The 20,039-nt window shown below is 52.8% G+C and overlaps 1 protein-coding gene across 3 annotated transcripts in view; it reads left to right on the forward strand.

Moving 5' to 3' along the window:
- Positions 1–19,849, forward strand: part of MGLL (monoglyceride lipase) — a 225,908-nt gene extending 206,059 nt beyond the window's left edge. For all 3 annotated transcript variants that reach the window (XM_059390453.1, XM_059390452.1, XM_059390451.1), the window contains exons 6-8: positions 1,076–1,165; positions 12,988–13,203; positions 16,784–19,849. In XM_059390453.1, the coding sequence (XP_059246436.1) occupies positions 1,076–1,165; positions 12,988–13,203; positions 16,784–16,909 (432 nt within the window). In that variant the 3' untranslated portion in view covers positions 16,910–19,849. The remainder of the gene's footprint in view (positions 1–1,075; positions 1,166–12,987; positions 13,204–16,783) is intronic.
- The last annotated feature ends 190 nt before the right edge of the window (positions 19,850–20,039 follow it).

A 20,039-nucleotide genomic window follows, 5' to 3' on the forward strand; every position in this document is an offset into this window, starting at 1 on the left:
TATGCGACACAGCAAAGATTGTCCTTCAGTTGATGTGAGTGCCCTCACCCCCGCTGAGGGGGTACCAAGGGGACATCACCTCTCGGCTCCATGATATGCGCCTTCCACAAAGACTGAGAACTCACTGCTCACCACCTTCCCTGCGATTCTAATTTCAGCAAGTCACAGCTCACTTGTGAAATAGCATCTCTCCCCCCTGAGTGTCTGTGCCCAGTGCAGAAACGCGAACAGCCCCCCTCTGCGGGGAGAAGTGTGAGATCCAGGCTCACACTCTTCCTGGGTAAACACCAGATCCTGCAGGAGAGATGGGTGGGGAGGCGCAGCTTGTCCCTGCATTGGGCTCAAGTTTAAGGAGCACGGATTAAGCACCTACTGTGTGCCAGGTGCTTTATCACATGGTGGTCCTCTGGGGGAACGCCAAGGTCCCCACTGACAGCTAAGGGAATGGGGGCTCCGTGATGCTCTGATCTCGCATACAAGTGTGCAAGTCAGCACTGCCGGGGATCAAATCAGGTCTCTTTCCTTCTGCCACGCATCTCCTGATCAAGCTGGTGACGATTTCTGTCTCCCTCTGAGACAAACCAAGGCCATCCACAGATTCTTCCCTATCAGAGCAGGCTTCTCTGGGATCTTCCGAGCTATCCCGCTTCACAGGTGATCTGGGTGGTTCTGCTCCTGCTGTGTATTTTTAGGAACCTCACAGAAGTGACTCGTGCCTAAGACCTCAGCTAGGCAGCTCCCGCAAAGAATTCCGAACCGCAACCGATGAGTGACTGTGGGGAGGGCGGCCACACATGATCCGGAACAGGCAAAAAATAGATATGGCATTCCTGCCGTCAGCTGCGGCGGCCCACCTCCCGCCCGGCTCCCCCCACGGCACAGATCTGAGCCAGACTAACTGGAGGTTGTCTGAATCAGAGCAGGCAGAGTCCCGGGGTGTTCAGCCTGGGGAAGTGGACCTGGCTGATGTTCAGCTCGGGTGTCACTTTCCTTAATTTATTGTAAACTGTCCTGTGGGCAGAGCTGGGCGTGGATGCCACCGAACTCACACCCTTTGTTTTCCCCTCCCTGCTAGGTCTTTGCTGCGAAAGTTCTCAACCTTGTCTTGCCAAACCTGTCCCTGGGCCCAATTGACTCCAGTGTGCTCTCTCGGAATAAGACGGAGGTGAGTCTTTCTGAAAACCTGGGGGCACCTGGGTGCTGCTGAGGGACTGAAGGCAGCAGCCCTGTGGGAAAGCTGAGTGATGGCTCCGTCCCTTTCCCTGCGTGAAGTGATGGGGATATGAAGATGCGCGAGGTGCCGTGTAGCTTCAGAATTAGGCGGGAAGGGACAGGAGCAAATCAGAGGAAATTGTGTGAACCAGCGAGGTCTCTTGTGGCCGCAAGTGAAAGAAAGCCAACTCAAAGTGATTCAAGCAAAAAGAGGTATTTATTGATAGATGGAACTAAAACCTTCAGGCATGGCTGGATCTAGGGACTCAAAAGTCTTATGCACCATCCATCTCTCCCCAGCGCTCCAATCCCCTGGCTTGGCTTCACTCCCAGGCAAACTTTCCCAGAGTGGAAGCAAAGATGGCCACCAGCAGCTTTACCTAAGCAACCCCAGCAGAAAAACAGTTTGTTGAAAAGCCAACAAACATCTCAGGGCTGATTTTTATTGGCATACTGTCCAGGCCTGACTTACTGTCCAGGAAAAATCATGGTGTTCACCCCACCCAACCTCATGGGTTCAGTGTACAGAGGGGCAGTCCCTAGAGGACTCATTGGGATGAAGGTAACGGATTGAACTCAGATTGAACTACGTCCATGGCTTGGGAGGTGGGAGCTCGTGCTGGAGCTGGAGGGAGTTCAGAGGAAGAGGGTTCCTGGCAGTGGTAACTGTGCTGATAAGGACCTGGCAGGAAGGGAGGATGGCCCATTTGCAGACCAGTCAATAGCTCAGTTTGGCCACAGCAGAGAGGGCAGCAGGTGACCGGCAAGGGGTGAACGGAGGTCAGATCACAAGGCACCTCGTGAACCCCTTCTCCTAAGAGCCACTGCCCTGCCAGAAATCCATCACAGCCCCCCAAGCAGAGCTATTACCTTCTTACCTTCTGTAAGAGCAAAACCAGCCGAAAGGAGCTCAGAAAAGGCCAGGTGGCTTTGAAAGAAAGAGGCTGGGAGGTTGTGCCATCTGGTTAATGTCACCACCTCCAGGACCAGGCACCAAGGTCAGCAAGGAGAAGAGGTCAAGGTCAACTCATGTACCTGAGATACTGGGTCTGAGTATAGTCCCAAACCCCAGAGATTTGGGTTGGTCTATTAAGAGACTGCTCAGTGAGCCAGTGCACTTCCCATCTAGCTGAAGTCCTGCACCTTGTATTCCGCCTTTGACTGGGTGCCGGCCAGGTGCTGGGAACTCACCTGCCACACGGCAGCCCCAGGCTGCAGGTGAGCACATGGAGACGCCACAGATCTGTCACAGGGACCTAGCCTGATCTAGGTCTCAGACCTAGCCTGAGAGTGTAGGTGGGTGTGCTCTTCCACCTGGTCTATCTGTGGGGGCAGGGACCCTGGTGGGCTTATAGCCAGCAGATAGGAGGCAGCCCTGGGCATCTGGAAGACACCTGAATTATCTTCAGCATTAAGCAAATCATTTTGCTACTCTTCTGCCTCAGTTTCCCCTCTTGCCTTAGGAATTGGAAACCATGGAATCACTGACTTCCCAAGACCCCTGGAAAATGGAGTGGGGTGCTTGCTCTGGTATTCCAGTGGCCTTTCTGGATTTCCTCAGGACCTGGGCACTCAGGTTGTAGCTTCATTATAGAATGTGACCTCCTGGCCCTCTGAGTCACTTAGAGGATGGACAACTAAATGGTGATCAGCCTTAATGGGAAGAAGTGTTGACCAGAGGTCTGACTCCCAGACAGCTGAGGGCCACCTGTTTGTAAATGACACCAGCAAGAGACCCTAGGGGATGGCGGGGTCTGTAGGCAACCACCCCCCACCTCTGGGATGTTCAATCTGCCCAAGTCATCCACCTTCAATTGAAATTTTTAATTCATTTTAAAAACCCACAGTGCCTCCCAAAGCCAAACCTTGGGGCCAAATTTGACCCACTGGGATCAAAGAATATTTGAGAAAAGACAAAAAATTTCATTTCCAAAGGCCAATCTATATAGCGAAAAGGCACCACTTTAGGACCCAGAAACACAAAAGCCAAACTCGTGCTATTCGATCTAATACTGATGATGTGTGTGAACGAGGTCGACATTAACCCCATTTCACAGATGAGGAGATTGAGGCTCAGGGATTAAGTAGGGTTTTATGTGCGGAGAGGCACAACTCATCAGGACCAGAGCTGAACCCATCTGATTGAGAAGCCCACGCCTGGTGGCCTCGTCCCAGCCTCTATCGACAATCCCTAAGCTCTTTCCTGTCTTACAATAGCTGGCCTGTGGGCAGGATTCACTTTGTGACAGAGGCCCGAGGGGGCAGGGTCTCCTCCACCTGCTGGCGTCCTGAATAATGGCTTGAATGTGCAATCTCTAGTAAAACCAATTATCTTTGTCTCAGCTGTGCTGGCACAACAATAAGGAAGAGAGAGAGAGAGAGAGCCCACTCCCTTTGACATCTTTCGGACGAAACGTCCAGGTGCAAATTCAAATTGTTTATCTTTCCACCTGAAGGTACTTGGGCATAAAGGCAGGGGGGAAAAAAGATAATGAAGTTCCAAACCCTCTTTGTTTAAAAGGAGCAAATTTCAGAGCTTTTATCTCATTTTTGAGATCATGGAAAATTCCACTGAAGGCCTTACAGAAACCAGGAGTCGTGTGAGCACAGAGCAAAGCAGGCTCTTCCCTCCCTGCTCCGTCCAGCCCGCACCCCGCAGCTGCGCACCCTCATTTCTCAGGTTTCTGAGTGGTCAAGCTGAAGGGGTGATTCTTTAGAAATGCTAATCCATTTCCCTGCTGGGAAACTCAGAGGAAGGGAGGTAGCCAGTCAGCCTGAAGGCTGGACTCCAGTTGAAATAAACAAGGAGCAAGAGTTTCCATTCCTCCACGGAGAGAATCGGCCCCTCGCTCCTCGCTGCTCTGAGACTCCCTTTGAACATTCTGCTGAGCCTTAAAAATAGCAACGCCCAGGGGGAAAATATGTTCAGAAAAGGCACCTCCCCGGATCTAACATCAGGGTGTCTTAAGGCACATCTTTGGCTAAGATATTTCTCACGGAGCCCTGCAGTTATAAAAGCCCCAAAAAGAAAAGAGACATTCGCCTAACAAGCTCACTAAAGCAGGACCCGGTGGAAGGGGCCGCAGGCTCTTGGAAGGTCTGGAAGTCTGTCTGTGGGGAAGCAGGCGGCTCTGAGAGTCAAAAGCCCAACGTGCATCTGGGCTTTGCTGTGGCAAGTGTTCTCACAAGCCACCCAGGCCTGTCAGCATGACACCCTTTACTCACAGCACCACGGCACGGTCACTAGCCAGCCCACAGAGACACGTTCTCCCAGGAGGTGCGAAGCCTCTGGGAATACAGCCCAAAATGCCTTATAATTGTCCTGACACCAGCCAGTGTGCAACGGTCGTAGCCTTCTTCCGAGTCACACCTGGAGCCCTTGTATCCCGCCACAGCTCCCAGATGCCAGCTTGCTACCAGTCTCTGGATCTGTGCAGCATGGGCGCAGAGAGGGCAAGTCACTTCCCCAAGGACACACAGCTACTAAGTAAGGATTTGAGCCCAGATCTCTCTACTCTGAGCCAAGTGCCCTTGGCACAAAAATCTTGAGAACAAAGAAGTTGCCACTTGGGCAGTTTTTTTGTGTTTGTCTACACATTTAGCATCCTTGACCAGAACACTGGAGTGCTGATATGGTCACCATACCCCCCGCAGTCGTGGGGGTTTCACAATGGGATGAATCCCTCCCACTCTGAAAAGCCTCAAATGTTCTAAATAGTTCTCCGGCCAAGGATGTTGGGGCAAGAGGTGAAGGGAGGAGGTTGCTGACGATCTCCTCACACCCTCAAGCCACAGATAACCCCCCAAATCCACACGTGCAGAAGACCCTGCTGTCTCTGAGCTCCATCCTGCCTGTGGAGCAGGTGGAGACTGGGAGGAAGGCCGGGCTGTGATTCTGATCATCCCCTCTGCGAGGGGCATCCACTGTGTGTACATGGAGGCGATTTATCTTCGGGACCACGTCTGTTTTCTATAAATATGCTGGCTGCCCTCCAAGCACATCCTGGCTGCCGGCGCTCCTGCCAGTGGGGCCATATGGTGGGTTCCAGGCACCCGGATTGCTGTTAGCGGTGGCCAGCTCTCTTCCTTTCGTTCCTCCTGGGGGTGGGGGGCGCCGCCCCAGACCCCTGCCTGGCATTTCAGAGGTGCCCCCAGGCTGAGGATGAGGCTCCCTTGCCCCTCTTGCCCACGTGACTCCCACCCCCTCTGTGAGGAGGCCCTATCTGCCCAGGGCCCTCAGATGGCTCCCTCCTGGGTTTGGAAAGCTTGGCCATCACCGAGGCTTTTGACTAATTGTCCCCACAGCTAAAGATAGGCCCAGCCTCCCACTCTGTCCCCAGGACACAGCCTCCCACAGAAAACCCCTCTGAGAACTGGTTATTAACTTTCCAGTATGCCCGGTTTGGTTAGCTGATTTTATTTTGTGATTCTCCATCATTCCTAGCTCACGTGCCCCACAGAGGACTTGTCTGTTTGAAGTAGCTAATAATTTACTAACACCTTAAAACAAAACAAAACAAAAAAACAGGCTGTTAGAATGTCTCTTGGAATGTCTGTGTCCATATGGGAGTGCCCAACAGGGAGCACAGGGCTTGGTCTAGCTTGGTCCTGGGCCCTTGCACACGAGGGGTCCACGCACCTGACCCACTCCACCCCCTCGCATGCTTGCTGCCCACCTTCTCTGCCTCTCCTTCTGCCACCAACTCTGAGAGAGGCAGGTTCCTCTGGGCAGCAGCTCAAACGGCAATGGACAAGCCAGTGAGTTGGCAGGGAGACCGTCAGGGGTCGTCCCAGCTGCCAGCTAGACCAGAGACCACGGGGTGCTCTCCCTGCCCTGCGGCTTCTCTCCCAAGTACCTTCATGGGATCCAAGAAGAAAGAAGCCACGCGCTTGGCTAGGTTCACATGGGAATAACCCTGGGCCTCACTCTCTCAGAACACACTCAATTACCTCGAAGCCACACAGGAGCTAAGATATGGACCCCCATTCACATGAGGATGCAGCCAACTTGCCAAGCCTTGGCATGAAATGACCTAGGCACACACTAACCCTGAATAGTGGACTCTGCCCACAGGGGTCTCCCTGCCGCAGGCCTACCTGAGGGATGTTTGGCTTCCACTGGCAAAGGGAAACCAAATAAAGAACCTAAAAACTGGGAGTGTGGGGGAAATGACCTTTGTCCTCCAACTTTAATCATGGAAAATTGCAGATCTACAGAAAAGTCCCCGTGGTAGTACAAGCTCTCCCATAGACTCTTCCCCGACATCCACCAACTGGAAATATTCCTCTGTGCTTGTTGAATCAATGCTTAAATATGAAAATATCAGTATGGATATCTATTTTATCTCTTTAAAAATTTATGGTGGTACTATATACAGAACATAAAATTTACCATCTTAACCATTTTTACATGTATAGATCAAGGGCATAAATTACAGTCCCAGTGTTATTCAGCCTTAACTACCACCATCTCTAGAACTTTCTCATCTTCCCAAACAGATACTCTGTCCTGAGTAAATAGTAATTCTCTGTTCCCCGTCCTCTCCAGGCCTTGGCAGCCACCATCCTACTTTCTGTCACTAGGAACTAGACTATTCTAAGGCCCTTGTATGACTGTGACCATATAGTAGGTGTCCTCTTGTGACTAGCTCATTTTGCTTAGCACCATTTCTTTAAAAAACTCATTCATGCTGTAGCAGGTGTCACAACCATCTTTATAGGGTGGGATAATGGGATAATAGTCCATAGTACACACAGACCACGCCTTATTAATCCATTTGTCCATCGATGGACGCCTAGGTGGCTTCCACCATTTGGTTACTGTCAATGATGCTGCTGTGAACATGGGTGTGCAAATATCTCTTCGAGACCCTGCTTTTGATACTTTTGGGTTTATGCATTTCTCTAATGGATAATGATGTTGAGTATCTTTTCATGTGTTTATCAACTATTTCTGTATCTTCCCTGGAGAAGCATTTGTTCAAGTTCTCTTTCCTTTTTTAATTAGGCTTTTTGTGTTTTGTTGTTGTTGAGTTGTAGGAGCTCTTTTTCTATTCTAGATCCTAATGCTGTATATTATTTGCAAGTATTGTCTCGCATTCTGTAGCCTGCCTTTCTACTATGTTGGTAGTGTTCTTGGATGCACAGAAGGTCTCCATTTTCATGTGGTCCCATTTACCTACTTTTTTCTTATGTTGCCTATGCTTCTGATATCATATTCAAGAAATCATTGCCCAGTCCAGTGTCATAAATTGGATACGCTGTTTTGGCTGAACCTTTTGGAAGTTACATTGCAGACACCAGGATCCTAAACTCCTGAATACTTCAGCCTGTGTTGCCCAAGAGGAAGAAACCAGAAGGAGGATATTTACACGTAACCCCATGCCATTATCTCACGCTGGAAAAGTGATAGGAATTCCCTACCCCATCGTCTAGCTACACCATATTCTGATTTCCTTAGTTGCCTCCAACTTTTGATTTTAAGACTCATGATCACATATCTTGCTATTTTGTGACCAGCCGTTAGGGAGTTGGTCTTGTGAGATCTCTGTAATGCTTTCTTATTCCCCTTACCATTTAGTCGGTCCCCGGGCCTCTGAAAAGGTGGCTGTGGCCAATGTGACTGGGTGGTGAATATGGTGGCTGCTTTTCCCCTTCTTTTGGTGACCACTCAGTAGCTGTGTCTGGATTTTGGGAGTCACAGTTCAGGGAGCCCCACTCCAAAGGAACGAGCAGGGCTGTTTGTCTATATCACTCATGCTGGGTTTGTGCGAACCACCTGCAACCACAGGCCCAGGGTCATGACCTGCCAGCCCAGCTCATGGCTCCAAAAGGCAGAGACCAGAATGTCCACAAGTTCAAGCTTAATAGAAAAAGTAATTCTTGGGAAAGAATGTTTAATAATTCATATATTTCTGATTAAGTGGTAACTCATCCACAAAAGCTGATCCCAATTAATCCTTTTTATAACCACAATGGAATGGAAGTGTCCTTATTTCTGGTGGTTCTTGGCTAGTTTAAGAACTTCAAGCACCAAAGTTGGGCGCCCACTCCAGTAGTCATAGCCTTGGGCATCCTGGTGAACAGGGCTTGCCTTCAGTCAACTGAGTTGGGGAGGCTTTGTGCCAAGTTAGGCAAGACCCCTGCCTCCCATCTGCCATCCTGCAGATGGTGTCATGTGGGTCTGAGCCCCGAGGGAGCCCCCCCGATCCCCTTCGGCAGCCTGTGAAGGAAGGCAACCTCTGTGGCCCACCAGGTCACTTCATTATCTCTCAGGCCTGGAGGTTTCTTGTCCTCACCAAGGACCCACCCCTTCCTTCTCTGGGGAGGGCCACCTCTACAACTCCTGGCCATCTTTGTGCACAAGACCCACTTGTACTTTCTCTTCTCTGGACAGGGAGCCTAGCCTGGTGAGTGGTTAAGAACGCTTATATGGAGCCCAGTGGCCTATGTTCTTATCCTGGCTCTGCCCCTTACTTGCTGTGTAACTTTGGGTGAGTCACCTAGCCCCTCTGGGCTTCGGGCTCCTCACGTACAGAATGGCCTAATAACACTAGTCGCTGCATAGGGTTCCTGAGAAGTTTCTATGAGCAAATACAAGAAAAGCACTTAATATAACATCTGGGGCAGAGTTAAGGGCTCAGTATGTGAGTTATTTTTAATATAATTCTAATCAAGAATGAATTCAGCTTTTCATCACAGAACTGATTTTCTAAAAATAGGTCACGAGAGTTGACGATAGGGGTGGGGCCCAGAATTTGCTCGACCAAAAGTTTAAGAAAACTCCCAGCTGTGGATTGCAGCTATATTTACTGTGCTTTGGGGCAAAGTTTTCTTCCCACAGGGACACTATGTGCAGAAGTCAGAAGTCCCAGTGGCCACATCCCTCCCTGACTGTCAAGTTCAACCTTGCTAACAGCCCTCAGAGCCTCAGAAAACAGCGAGGGGCTAGAGGGTCACTAAACACACCTAGGAGGCCAGGAAAATACTCTCAGCTTATCAGACTTATAACCCAAGGAGAATCTTTGAGGTCCCCTCTACAGGGAAACTGAGGCCCAGGAAGAAGAAGGGCCTCATCCGAGACCTCGTGGGTTGGGGTCTCTGAAGCAGACCCTGTTCTGCTCCAGCAAAGAGTGGTTCTCCTCTCCTTGCTTCCCAGTGTCAGACTCAGATGCCACCCACACATCATCTCCACCGCTGTGGCCCAGACACTGGGCTTGGCACTAGGGCTTTATCATCTCACTGAATCTCCCAAGGCACTTCTACCATCATCCCATTTCACAAGATTAGCAAACTGGGTCTAGGAGAGAAGAGCCTTGTCCAGATCACATAGCTAGGAGGTATGGAGGTATCAAGGTTGGTAGGCCTCACTCCTCTAGTCTTCCTTATGTTGTTCTGAGACTTCAAGTTTCAGCCAGTGGAGGTGCCCCAGGGGTCATTTGTCTGGAGCAGGAATTCAGTCCCTTGGACTCAGATCAGCCTCTGGCTGCTATGTTCCCAGCAGACACTGTTCTCAGCTGGCAGGACCAGCTGTGGTCCAAAAATAGAGGGAGCTGGGTGTGAGAGAGAGTACCAAAGACTGGTTCTTTGGGGTGTGTGTGTGTGTTTTAAAGATTTTATTTATTTATTTTAGAGAGAGAGAGCGAGCGTGAGGGGGGAAGGGTCAGAGGGAGAAGCAGACTCCCCACTGAGCAGGGAGCCACTCGATCCTGGGACTCCAGGATCATGATCTGAGCCGCTTAATTGACTGAGCCACCCAGGCGCCCTGGTATGTGTTTTTAATTATTTTAATTAATTTGGAGAAAATTATGATTCATATGTACTTCTAAAAATAAAACAGTACAGAGGGATCCCAGGTACCCTTACCCAGGTCCCCCCTGTTGGTGACATCTTGCAAAGCCATAGAATAGTATCATAACCAGGATACTGACATTGATACAGTCAAGCCCCAGAACATCCCCATGACCACAGTATTCCTCTTTTTGCCCATTATGGCCACATCTACTCCACTTCCCACCCACCTCACCCCTCCTGAGCTCTGACAACCACTAACCTGTTCTCTCATTTTGTCATTTCAAGAATGTCATGGAGATGGAATGCTACAGTAAGTCATCGATTGGGACTGACTCTTTGGTCTCTGGTTTTGAATGGGCAAGTTCTCCTGACAAGTGCTCAGGGCTTGGGGCTGGTGTAGGAGGGAGACCCCTGTCTGTCTCCTTCCTGGGGGTGACAGGACACATTCCCACCCAAAAGGAGGACTTTGGGAAGATTTAGATCTTAAGCTCTCAACAAACAAAGTCTGCCATGATTGGGCCAGATGGTTACTTGCGGGGAGGAAGGGAGGGTTGGGCCCTCTGAGCCTCAGTTTTTCTGCATGGTATGGTCCTCCTTTCCCTCCTGGTCCCAGTTTCCCTCTGCCCCTCAGCTTCCACCCAGGTTCACACCAGGGCCTGCCCTTTCCCCAACACATCTGCTAGTTCCTTCCCTGGGCCCATAATAGACCATTGTGTAAACAGGGCCTACGTGATCAAGACATGGAAAAACGAAGCAGGAAGACGTGACAGGAAGACACTTGGGCTGTCAGAGCAATTAAACAGATTCCTCCAGGGCCCTCGCATGCCCAGGAAGGTCTGGGTCAGCAGGGCAAAGTGTTGGGCGGCTTTGGGAAGGACATAATGGGCTCTGGCCCTGTGCTCACATTAGCACACATTCCTGGCAGACAGGGTCCTGCAGGATCACATGGAGCACGGCTAGCCTGGGCTCACCAGCCTGCCAGGACCAGACCACAACAGCAGGGGTTTAATAGGAGAGACGCTCATTTCTCTGCACAGTGACTTCTCACAGCCAAAGGCTCTCATCTTTTTCTTGCTGTTTCCAGGGTGCAGCCCTCGTCTGTGTGGCTTCACCTCTCTCCCTTCTCCTGCTGTGTTCTGCCCTCGTTGGTAGGAGGAGGAAAGGGGGCAACAGGAAGCCTTGATGAGAAGTTGCACCTGGCATTGGTGCTCACTTCCTATTGGCTAGGATATGGTCACATGATCACACCACTGCAAGGGAGGCTGGGAAATGTAGTTCTTTATTCTGAGTGGTAGTGTTCCAAACCAAACATCCAGGGTTCTGTAGGGGAGAACAAGAATTGGGAAGGTAATGACAGGTTCTTCCTCTGCAAAACAGGGATCACAAGAACCATTCCTCTTCACGCAGCGTGCTTAAGAAGGTCGTGAAGCTTAAACGGGTTGAGCACTTAGGGCCAAACTGGTGGGAGAGCTCAGAAATAAATGTTAGCTGTCCTTATTTCTTTTACCGAATGTGATCCTACATGTGACACCCTGGGTCATGTGTCAGGTCATGGGTGCTGCCGTTGCCATTGTTCCTGTTAGCATCAGTTTGAGACACACTTTCAGCCCAGAGCTCTCGTGGACCCGACAGCCCTCTCTCCAAGAGGTTTCCTTACAGACCCCTACTGATCCCCTGCTGTGGCCATGCACTGTCCCCACCCTGCCCCCAGACAGATGGCCCAGCCCTGCAAGAGGCATACCAGCTCAGCTGCAGAAAGTGGCTATTCCTTCTTGCATGGCTTTTCACAAATGGTCTGGTTTGCTGTGCTCAGTCCCCAGCATGCGAGGAGTCCGGGGATGCCAGCACTAACCCAGGACAGCCTGTCCCCTTTGGCACGGATCCAGGATTCTGGCCCAGGCCCTGTAGGGGCTAGTGAGGAAGGGGAGATGGAGCCCCCTCGTTCAGAGAACCAGAGTCCGGACACTGTGGACACTCTGGCGCCTCACGAGACCACTGTTCCTGGACATCTTGTCCCCGTAGTTTCTCTGCTCCCTCACCCAGTCCTGACATCACAAGGCACTTCTCCAACTATCTAAGATCCTGTTGGCGAGGATGAGGAAAGTGAGTGAAGGGGCATTGTGGTCTCCCACCTGCCTATATGGGCCTCAGAGAGTTCCAGAAACTTGGTACCCAGATTCTGACAGATACCCCATCTCAGGCCAGAGGGAACAGGCAGCTCACTGTTCCCTCAAAGGCAGAAGGAGTCAAGGCAGAAAGTAATCTGGGCTAGAGAGAGCAGGACAGGGTTCCAGGGCTGCCCCACCAAAGACTGGGTGAGCTTAGGAGCCATGAATAGGGAACAGGGTGTCAGGGTCAGGTCCAGTGGGCTGATGGTTAGGAGGGAGGACCTGCCTCCAGGCACATCCCACGAAGGTGCAGACATGATAAGGGCGTCAACAGGCTCCTAGTCAGGGCAGCAGGCAACCTCTGGACCCCAGACTTGCCGCAAGGCTCGCTGCTCCCATGTGCCTTCGGGACCCCTCCCACCAGCCCCAGGGCCTTCAGCTCACATGAGCTCTCCTCACCCGCTGCAGCCAGGCAGACACTAAGGGAAGAAAACCAAATCCACACAAGCTAACACCAGAACATCTTCAGAGCCATCCCTGAGTGAAATCATCACAGAAAACAACAGGACACTGCTTACACCTTTTGAGTGACCAGTGCGTGCTTTGGAACAGTCTGTGTGCACGTGTATGAATGTGGACTGCGGCAGAGCCCGGAAGAAGAGGCTCCGGAAGGAGTGCAGGTCTGGGTTCTGGAAGGGCCGGCCACGCTGCCAGCTCTTGGCACCCACACCGTAGACCCAGCTCACCCGAATGGAACCAGCTATTCAGGCCTGAGCAGAAGGAAGACTGCTGGGGAATAGGTCTGCTTCTCTGGACCTGGAGCCCGCAACCCTAGCCACAGACTGATGGAAATCTCTGTCTCTTCTGCCTGCAGGTGGAGCTTTACAACACGGACCCACTCATCTGTCGGGCAGGTCTGAAGGTGTGCTTCGGCATCCAGCTGCTCAACGCCGTCACACGGGTGGAGCGGGCCCTCCCCAAGCTGACCTTGCCCTTCTTGCTGCTCCAGGGCTCTGCCGACCGCCTTTGTGACAGCAAAGGGGCCTACCTGCTCATGGAATCCGCCAAGAGCCAGGACAAGACGCTCAAGGTGAGCAGCTGCCCCCTTACCCCGGCACCAATCCCCCAAGGCTGGGGGAAGTTGGCACTGGTGACCCCTGTTCCCCGCCCCGGGAATAAGCACCAGAAATCCCAGGGATGTGTTAATTCTAAGGGAGTGCATGAGCCACTAGCTGACCGTTCTCATGACAGAGCTTAAAGGGAGAAGGAGGGAATACTGAGAAGTTAGCAGTTCAGAAAGAACACCTGCAGCCAGGCTCTGAGCAAAAGCCGCCCCAGAGGGGGTGTCTTCAGCTCTGTCGTGACCAAGGTCAAGGGCCTGTGTTCTGCCCGGCTCCCTGAGGCAGCGGCGGCGGGAGCAGCAGCAGCAGCAGCAGCAGCAGCAGCAGTAGGTCCCAGCTCGGCTGTCATCACCGGGGCCACTGAGCACACATGGGCAGGGTTCCTGCTGGGATCTGGTCTTCGAGGGATTCTTTAAGAGCATGCCCTGCAGAGGGGACAGCACCTGTGGCTTAGCCGCGTGCCATGTCAGACACAATAGACCACAAGGCACCACCTCGGAGTAGCTTTCACAATGGCACATGTTGTCGTGGGGTTGAGATGAGCCCATCTTGTTTGCCTGATGGAACTGGGAAGAGTCCCAGCTAGAGGAACATCTGCTGGGTACCTGTCAGGGGACAGCTGCTCCTGAAAGTGGCTCTCCGTGGCTGGCTGGACAGACACAGCCCCGGGGTGCATTCCTGAGCAGACACATCTTTGACGGTGATACCACAGCCCCAGCCACCACTTGTGGGGGCCCTGCACCTGGGGCTTGTAGGGAAAGGAGACAAGTCACACAGATTCCACACCTACTGAGTGGCAGAGTCGGGATTCGAACTCAGGTCCTCGGCTCGAGCTCCTGGCCCTCTCCTCCCTGCACCTTGCTGACAGGGATGCTTGCATCCCTACCGGCCATCAGGTGCTCCCCTCGCACCATTAGGAAGTACAGACCCCAGCCCACACCAACCATCAGATGTGGGTCTGTGGATGAAGAGAAAGGAGAAAAGGGAAAGGAAGGCTGGCTGGTGTTACTGCCCAGGGTCGGGGGAGGGGCATGAAAAAGCAGGCCGGCCTGCAGCCAGAAAGTAGGAGCCTCCCACGGTCCACCCTGGCCTTGGCACCAGGAAGACCACTTGGTTAATCATTAATTCAGCCACTCACAGGCACCTACTCTGTGCCAGGTCTGGGGAACATACAGGCCGAGTCCTACTCTCCCATGTGGCCTGCATCCCAGCGGAATGAGCAATAAACAGAAATCTGACTGGGTTGATGAGGCAGGGGGTTGGTGCCAGGGGTGGGCTGGGTGACCAGAGGCAATGGTGAAGCTCTTACTTCAGATGGGGTGCTCAGGGAGAATGGCCGAAGAGCATTCCAGACCAAAGGAGAACGATCACAAAGACCCCCAGTTGGTGAGATCATGGTGTGTGAGCTGAGCAAGGACGGGGAGTCCTGTCCTGTGTGTCCCTGGAGAGTCAGGAAATTTTCTCTCGGATCCACGAAGGGCCACTGGCGTGTCTGGGGCTGGAGAGTGGCCTGTGCTGACTTCAGTTCTCCAGGTGACCTCACAGCTGCCATGTGGAGACAAGAGTGGAGGGCGGGAGCCGGCTGGGAGGGATGGTGATAGAGGGACCAGGGCGAGTCCTGGGCGGTAGGCTTGTACAGAGAGGAGGTGCGGCATGTGTTCTGAGATGGGTAACATGGGAGAGAGATCTGGGGAATATCAAGAATTTCATTTGGAGCTACCTATTAGAGAGTTCCAATAGAAATTCGGAAAAAGACCGGGGCATCTGGGTGGCTCAGTCAGCTGAAACCTTGATTTCAGCTCAGGTCATGATCTAAGGGTGGTGAGATCCAGCCCTGCGCTCAGCTCAGAGCCTGCTTGAGATTCTCTCTTCCTCTCCCTCTGCCCCTGCCCCCATGCTTTCAAAAGAGAGAGAGAGAAAGGGAGGGAGGGAGAGAGAGAGAGAAAGAAGGGAAGGAAGGAAAGAAAGAAAAAAAAAGAAAGGAAGGAAGGAAGAAAACTCAGAAAAAGAAAGGAAAGCAGTGTCTCTAAAAGGTATTCGCACATCCATGTTCATAGAGACATTGTTCACAGTAGCTAAGAGGTGGAACCAATCCAGTTGTCCATTGATGGACGAGTGGATAAATCAGATGTGGTCCAGACCAACAATAGAATAGAATAGTATTCAGCCTTAAAAATGAATGAAATTCTGACTCCTGTCACAACATGGGTGAACCTTAGGAACATTATGTTCAATAAAATAAGCCAATTGCAAAAGAAAAAATACTGTATGATTGCACTTGTATGCAATATCTAAAGTAGTCAAAAAACCATAGAAATAGAAAGTAGATGGTGGTTGCCCAGGGCAATGGGGAATGAGGAGAGGGAATTTAATGGGGCCAGAGTTTCAGTTTTGCAAGATGAAAAAGTTCTAGAGATCTCTTGCCCAACCACGTGAATATACTTAACACTACTGAACTATGCACTTGAAAATGATTAAGGTGGCAAATTTTATGCTATATTTCTTAACACGGTATTAAAAATAGGAAATTTGGAGGTGCCTATTAGCAGTCCCACTGGAAATGGCAATTCAACAGTCAAATATACACATCTAGAGTTCAGAGAGAGGTCTGGCTGGAGACAGAAATTCCTGAGTCACCAGCACATGGATGGTTTTCAAACCACGAGACCGGACGGGGTTACTCCAGGGAGGGAGGCGGAGGGCCACGGCCATGCCTGTGGGCCACACCAGCCCACAGAGGTCGGCAGGGCCATGGGTAAGCTTAGACTGAGAAGGGGCTGCTGGCAAGGCAGGGAGACAACCAGAAGGGTAGAAATCCGTGCAAACCACAAGAGGAGAGGGTTTCTAGAAGGTTAACACTGGCCAACTTTTGAAAGACGCTGAGTAGTCAAATCATATGAAAGCAGAAAGTGTTCCCTGACTCCTGCAACGTGAAGGTCACCGGAGCCCGTGCCAAGAACGCTCCTGAGCGCTGGTGGGAGGGAAAGTGAGGATGGAATAAGATGCGCACCAGACAGAAGGCGGGGATGTGTAGACAGAGAGTGGAAATCACCCTTTTGAGATGGAGGCACAGACAGGTCCATAGCTGGAGAGAGAAAGAGAGTCAAAGAAGGGTGTGAGTTGATTTAAGAAGGGATTGCTGGGGGGCGCCTGGGTGGCTCAGTGGTTAAGCCGCTGCCTTCGGCTCAGGTCATGATCTCAGCGTCCTGGGATCGAGCCCCACATCGGGCTCTCTGCTCCACAGGGGGCATGCTTCCCTTTCTCTCTCTCTCTGCCTGCCTCTCTGCCTACTTGTGATCTCTGTCTGTCAAATAAATAAATAAAATCTTTAAAAAAAAAAAAAAAAAAGAAGGGAGTGCTGGAACAGGATGGGACATTTAAATGTATCTGAACCACCACCTGATCAGAAAGCAATGACAGCATATAGAAGGGAGCCCTTGGCGCAGGGGGGTGTGCCTGGAGCCCCGGCCGTGCTGCACCCCACACACCTCCCCCACCTGCACCTGTCCCCTCCTGTGGCCCTGACCTCCTGTCTTTCCCAATTTGCAGATTTATGAAGGTGCCTACCACATTCTCCACAAAGAGCTTCCTGAAGTAACCAACTCCGTCTTCCGTGAAATAAACATGTGGGTCTCCCAAAGAACAGGAGCGGCGGGAACGGGGTCCCCACCCTGAGCGCACCGGCTACGTGGCCGGCGCACGGTCGGGGACCTGGGCAGAGGACGGGCAGAGGCTGGCTTCTCACGCGTGGCTTGCCGGGGGAGGGGGGAGGAAATCACAAGCTGGAGGAATCCCTAGCACGATTTTGTCGATTTTGTTGTATACCAGGCTGCCTGCTACTGGGTCTACCTTAAGGTGTAGACACGTTGCGAAAAAATGGAGAGGAGTCACAGGGAGGAGATGTGCTCCGATGTCCTTAAAACCAAGTGAAGCCTCTGCCCTGCCTCCTCCCCTGTGCCCCTCCCCCAACAAGGTTCCCAGGAACTCCTGGTGTTCCTTGAACACCTGACTGCAATAATTAGAGGAGTCTCCCAGCACCCCCCACCGCCCTTCCCTCCAGCCCCCACCCCAGGACCCTCCCCAACTAGCCCCGCTCTGTGGCCTTTCTCTGGCTGTGGGATGTGGTGGCAGGGGCAGCTCCCCCGGGGCAGACTCCCTTGCACTCCGAGGCCCAGAACATGCCCGGGACTTCCTTGGCACGAGGAGCTGCCCATGCCACCCATGTCAGCTCCTTGTCAGCCTGGAGCTAGGCTTTGGGACGGGATGAGGTTTGGCCCACACAAAGAGGACTGGGCAGGAACCCCTCCTTGTTGCCTGGGGAACCCGAGGCTGCCCACTGAGTGCTTTACACATTCAGAGGCTGCTCTTCCCTGTGGGACCCGTTGGACCTGACACTATGAGAGGGGAATGGTATTGAAGAGGAAACATTTAATATATAATGGATATTCTAAAGCAGGGATTATTTGGGTGGGTGGGTGGGTGGGACCAAGTGTGGGAGCCTGATGCCCCTGCACAGGATGGGACAAACTGGCCGCAGGGCCCTAGGTCGAGGTGTGACCCCTGGAAGCAGGGCCAGCAGTGGGCGGTGCCAGGCGTGTCCCTGGTCCTGGCCTGCCCACAGCCACCCTGGGAGCCTCAGTTCTGGCAGCATAGCTCCCTCTGGTGGCAGAAGAGGAGAGTCCTGACTCCATGGCCCTGCCCAGGGCTGCAGCACCGACCCCCCACTCACAACCCCCTTTCCCGGAGGCTGGGACAGGAGGGGCCAGCGAGGGCTGGCATGGGCCCACCTTTCCCAGCAGAGGGCCCCACAGCGCCTGACCTGCCTTTCTCAGGTGCCAAACCCCACCTGCCCACCCTGGGCCCTCCCTTAGCGCCAGCAATAAATGGGGAACACCGGCCACTGCGGCGGGGGTAGGGGGGGAACCTTTCACTTTCAAATGGGACTGTTGTTACCTCGAAGCTCCTTAGTGCACATATGACCCTGGGTGGGGGTGGACCCACGAGGGGGACGCCTGCTCGGCCCGCAGGGTGCAGTCCAGGGACCTCAAGGCCCTGGATGAGGTGGCTGCTCCCGGGCCAGGCCCTCTGAATTTGGGGACTGGGAGTTGGGTTTCCCACCTCTCTTCCTGCAGCGGTGGGAACTGTTGCCCTTCACCCACGCCCTGTTCTGGGGCTTGCTCTGGGTCCCCAGAGGGGAGGGTCCCCCTGCTCTCCTTCCAGGGGCCCTGACCATGGCATAGCCAAGCGCTGGTCACCCTCCAGAGGGCAGACCCCTGGCCCCAATGGGAAGTCATGCTGACCTGGGGGTGAGGTCTGTGTTCTCCTGCCCTTCTGGGCAGTGGGCAGGGGGTGGGGGTAGGGGCAGGGAGAGGGCAGGGCCCATGGCCCCACAGAAAGAAGCTTTCTGTGACCCATCTCCCTTCTCTAGCTTCTCTTTTGGAGGAGAAAAATGTAAAATATGCACTGAAAGAGAAGGTCAGCCCCTGCCTGTTCAAATTGGGCCACTGTATGAATGTTTCTGCTCCTCGGCTGAGGAAAAACAGAAATGCCACCCACAAACCCCCCAAACCTCGGGCACCCCTAAGTCCAGATCAGGAATTCTCGCCCAGAGCTGGGATAACGCAAGTCACACGAAGCCACCTCACCTCCCACCCCTGACGCCTCTCCCAGAACATGTGCCGGCTTGGCCATTTCCCTAATTAAATATCAGGCCCATGGTTTGACCAGGAGTGATTTGGACGCATGGATTTATTCATATGAAAGCTCTGACAGAGGCATATTCAGTCACATTTACATATCTGGTTAAAGGTTTAAAAATTGCCTATATTAAAAAGAAAAAAGAATTATTTGGAAGCAGGACTGTCTCCTAAAACAGGAGGGGACAAGGACATGGCTACACCCACTGCTGAATGGGAGCAGGTGTGGGAGGCAGACACCAGCTGCATCTGTTGTCCCACTGGGGCCGCACCAGGGCTATGGGCCCGCCTGTCCTGGGGGAGCTATGCAAGGCTCGAGTTCATTCTCAGTGGTGACGGCTCCATGCTGACATTGGGAGCTTCAGAGTCATCCCTTCACCACGATGAGGAGCTGAGTTTGGAAGGGAAGCGAGGTCATTCTTGGCCCAGCCTTGAGACGGAGAGAAGGACCCCGGAGACGCACACCTCCTGGGACCCGAGGTCCAAGCACTGACGTGGAGGCAGCCCCTTCCTCTGGAAATCGGAGGTCACCCCGGTTCATACAGAAACCATGGGGTTCAGGCCTGGCAGTCCTTCTAGGAAAAGATGTCCTTTGCAGTGGTTGCTCCTTTGCAGGGATGGGGGTGGATGGTCACAGGTCCCCCCTCCCAGCTTCCAGGGGGCACCAAAGGATGCCTGGGAAACCCGCCTGCTCTGTTCTGCACTGTGGCAAGGTCCCATGCTACCTTTTCTCTCTTTCACCAATCACTAACATAAACTCATTGGGGTTATCATGATCTAAGCAGTTTGCCACTTACTGTCCCTGCAGCTCAGCCACAACCCTCTGTGCATACCGTTACTGGGACTCGCGATCCGTTCAGAACTATCAAAGGAACCATGTATGTTACAGCTAATCCTAATAAACCGGGTGTTTTCTGCACGTGGGTGTGGTCTGTCTGTCCCATCCGATGCTACAGAGCTCCCGGAGTGCGGCACGGAGAAGAGCGGGCCCCCTTGCGGGGCAGTGTTGCTGTCTGGGCTGAGCGAGTCGTCTGACCCAAGCCGGTGGGTGGGGACTGGGCTTTCCCGCCTCCATTCTTGGGGACTTGTGCGTGGAGCAGGTGGCTTGC

The sequence above is a fragment of the Mustela nigripes genome, chromosome 2 (assembly GCF_022355385.1).
Source record: "Mustela nigripes isolate SB6536 chromosome 2, MUSNIG.SB6536, whole genome shotgun sequence".
Taxonomy (NCBI): Eukaryota; Metazoa; Chordata; class Mammalia; order Carnivora; family Mustelidae; genus Mustela; species Mustela nigripes.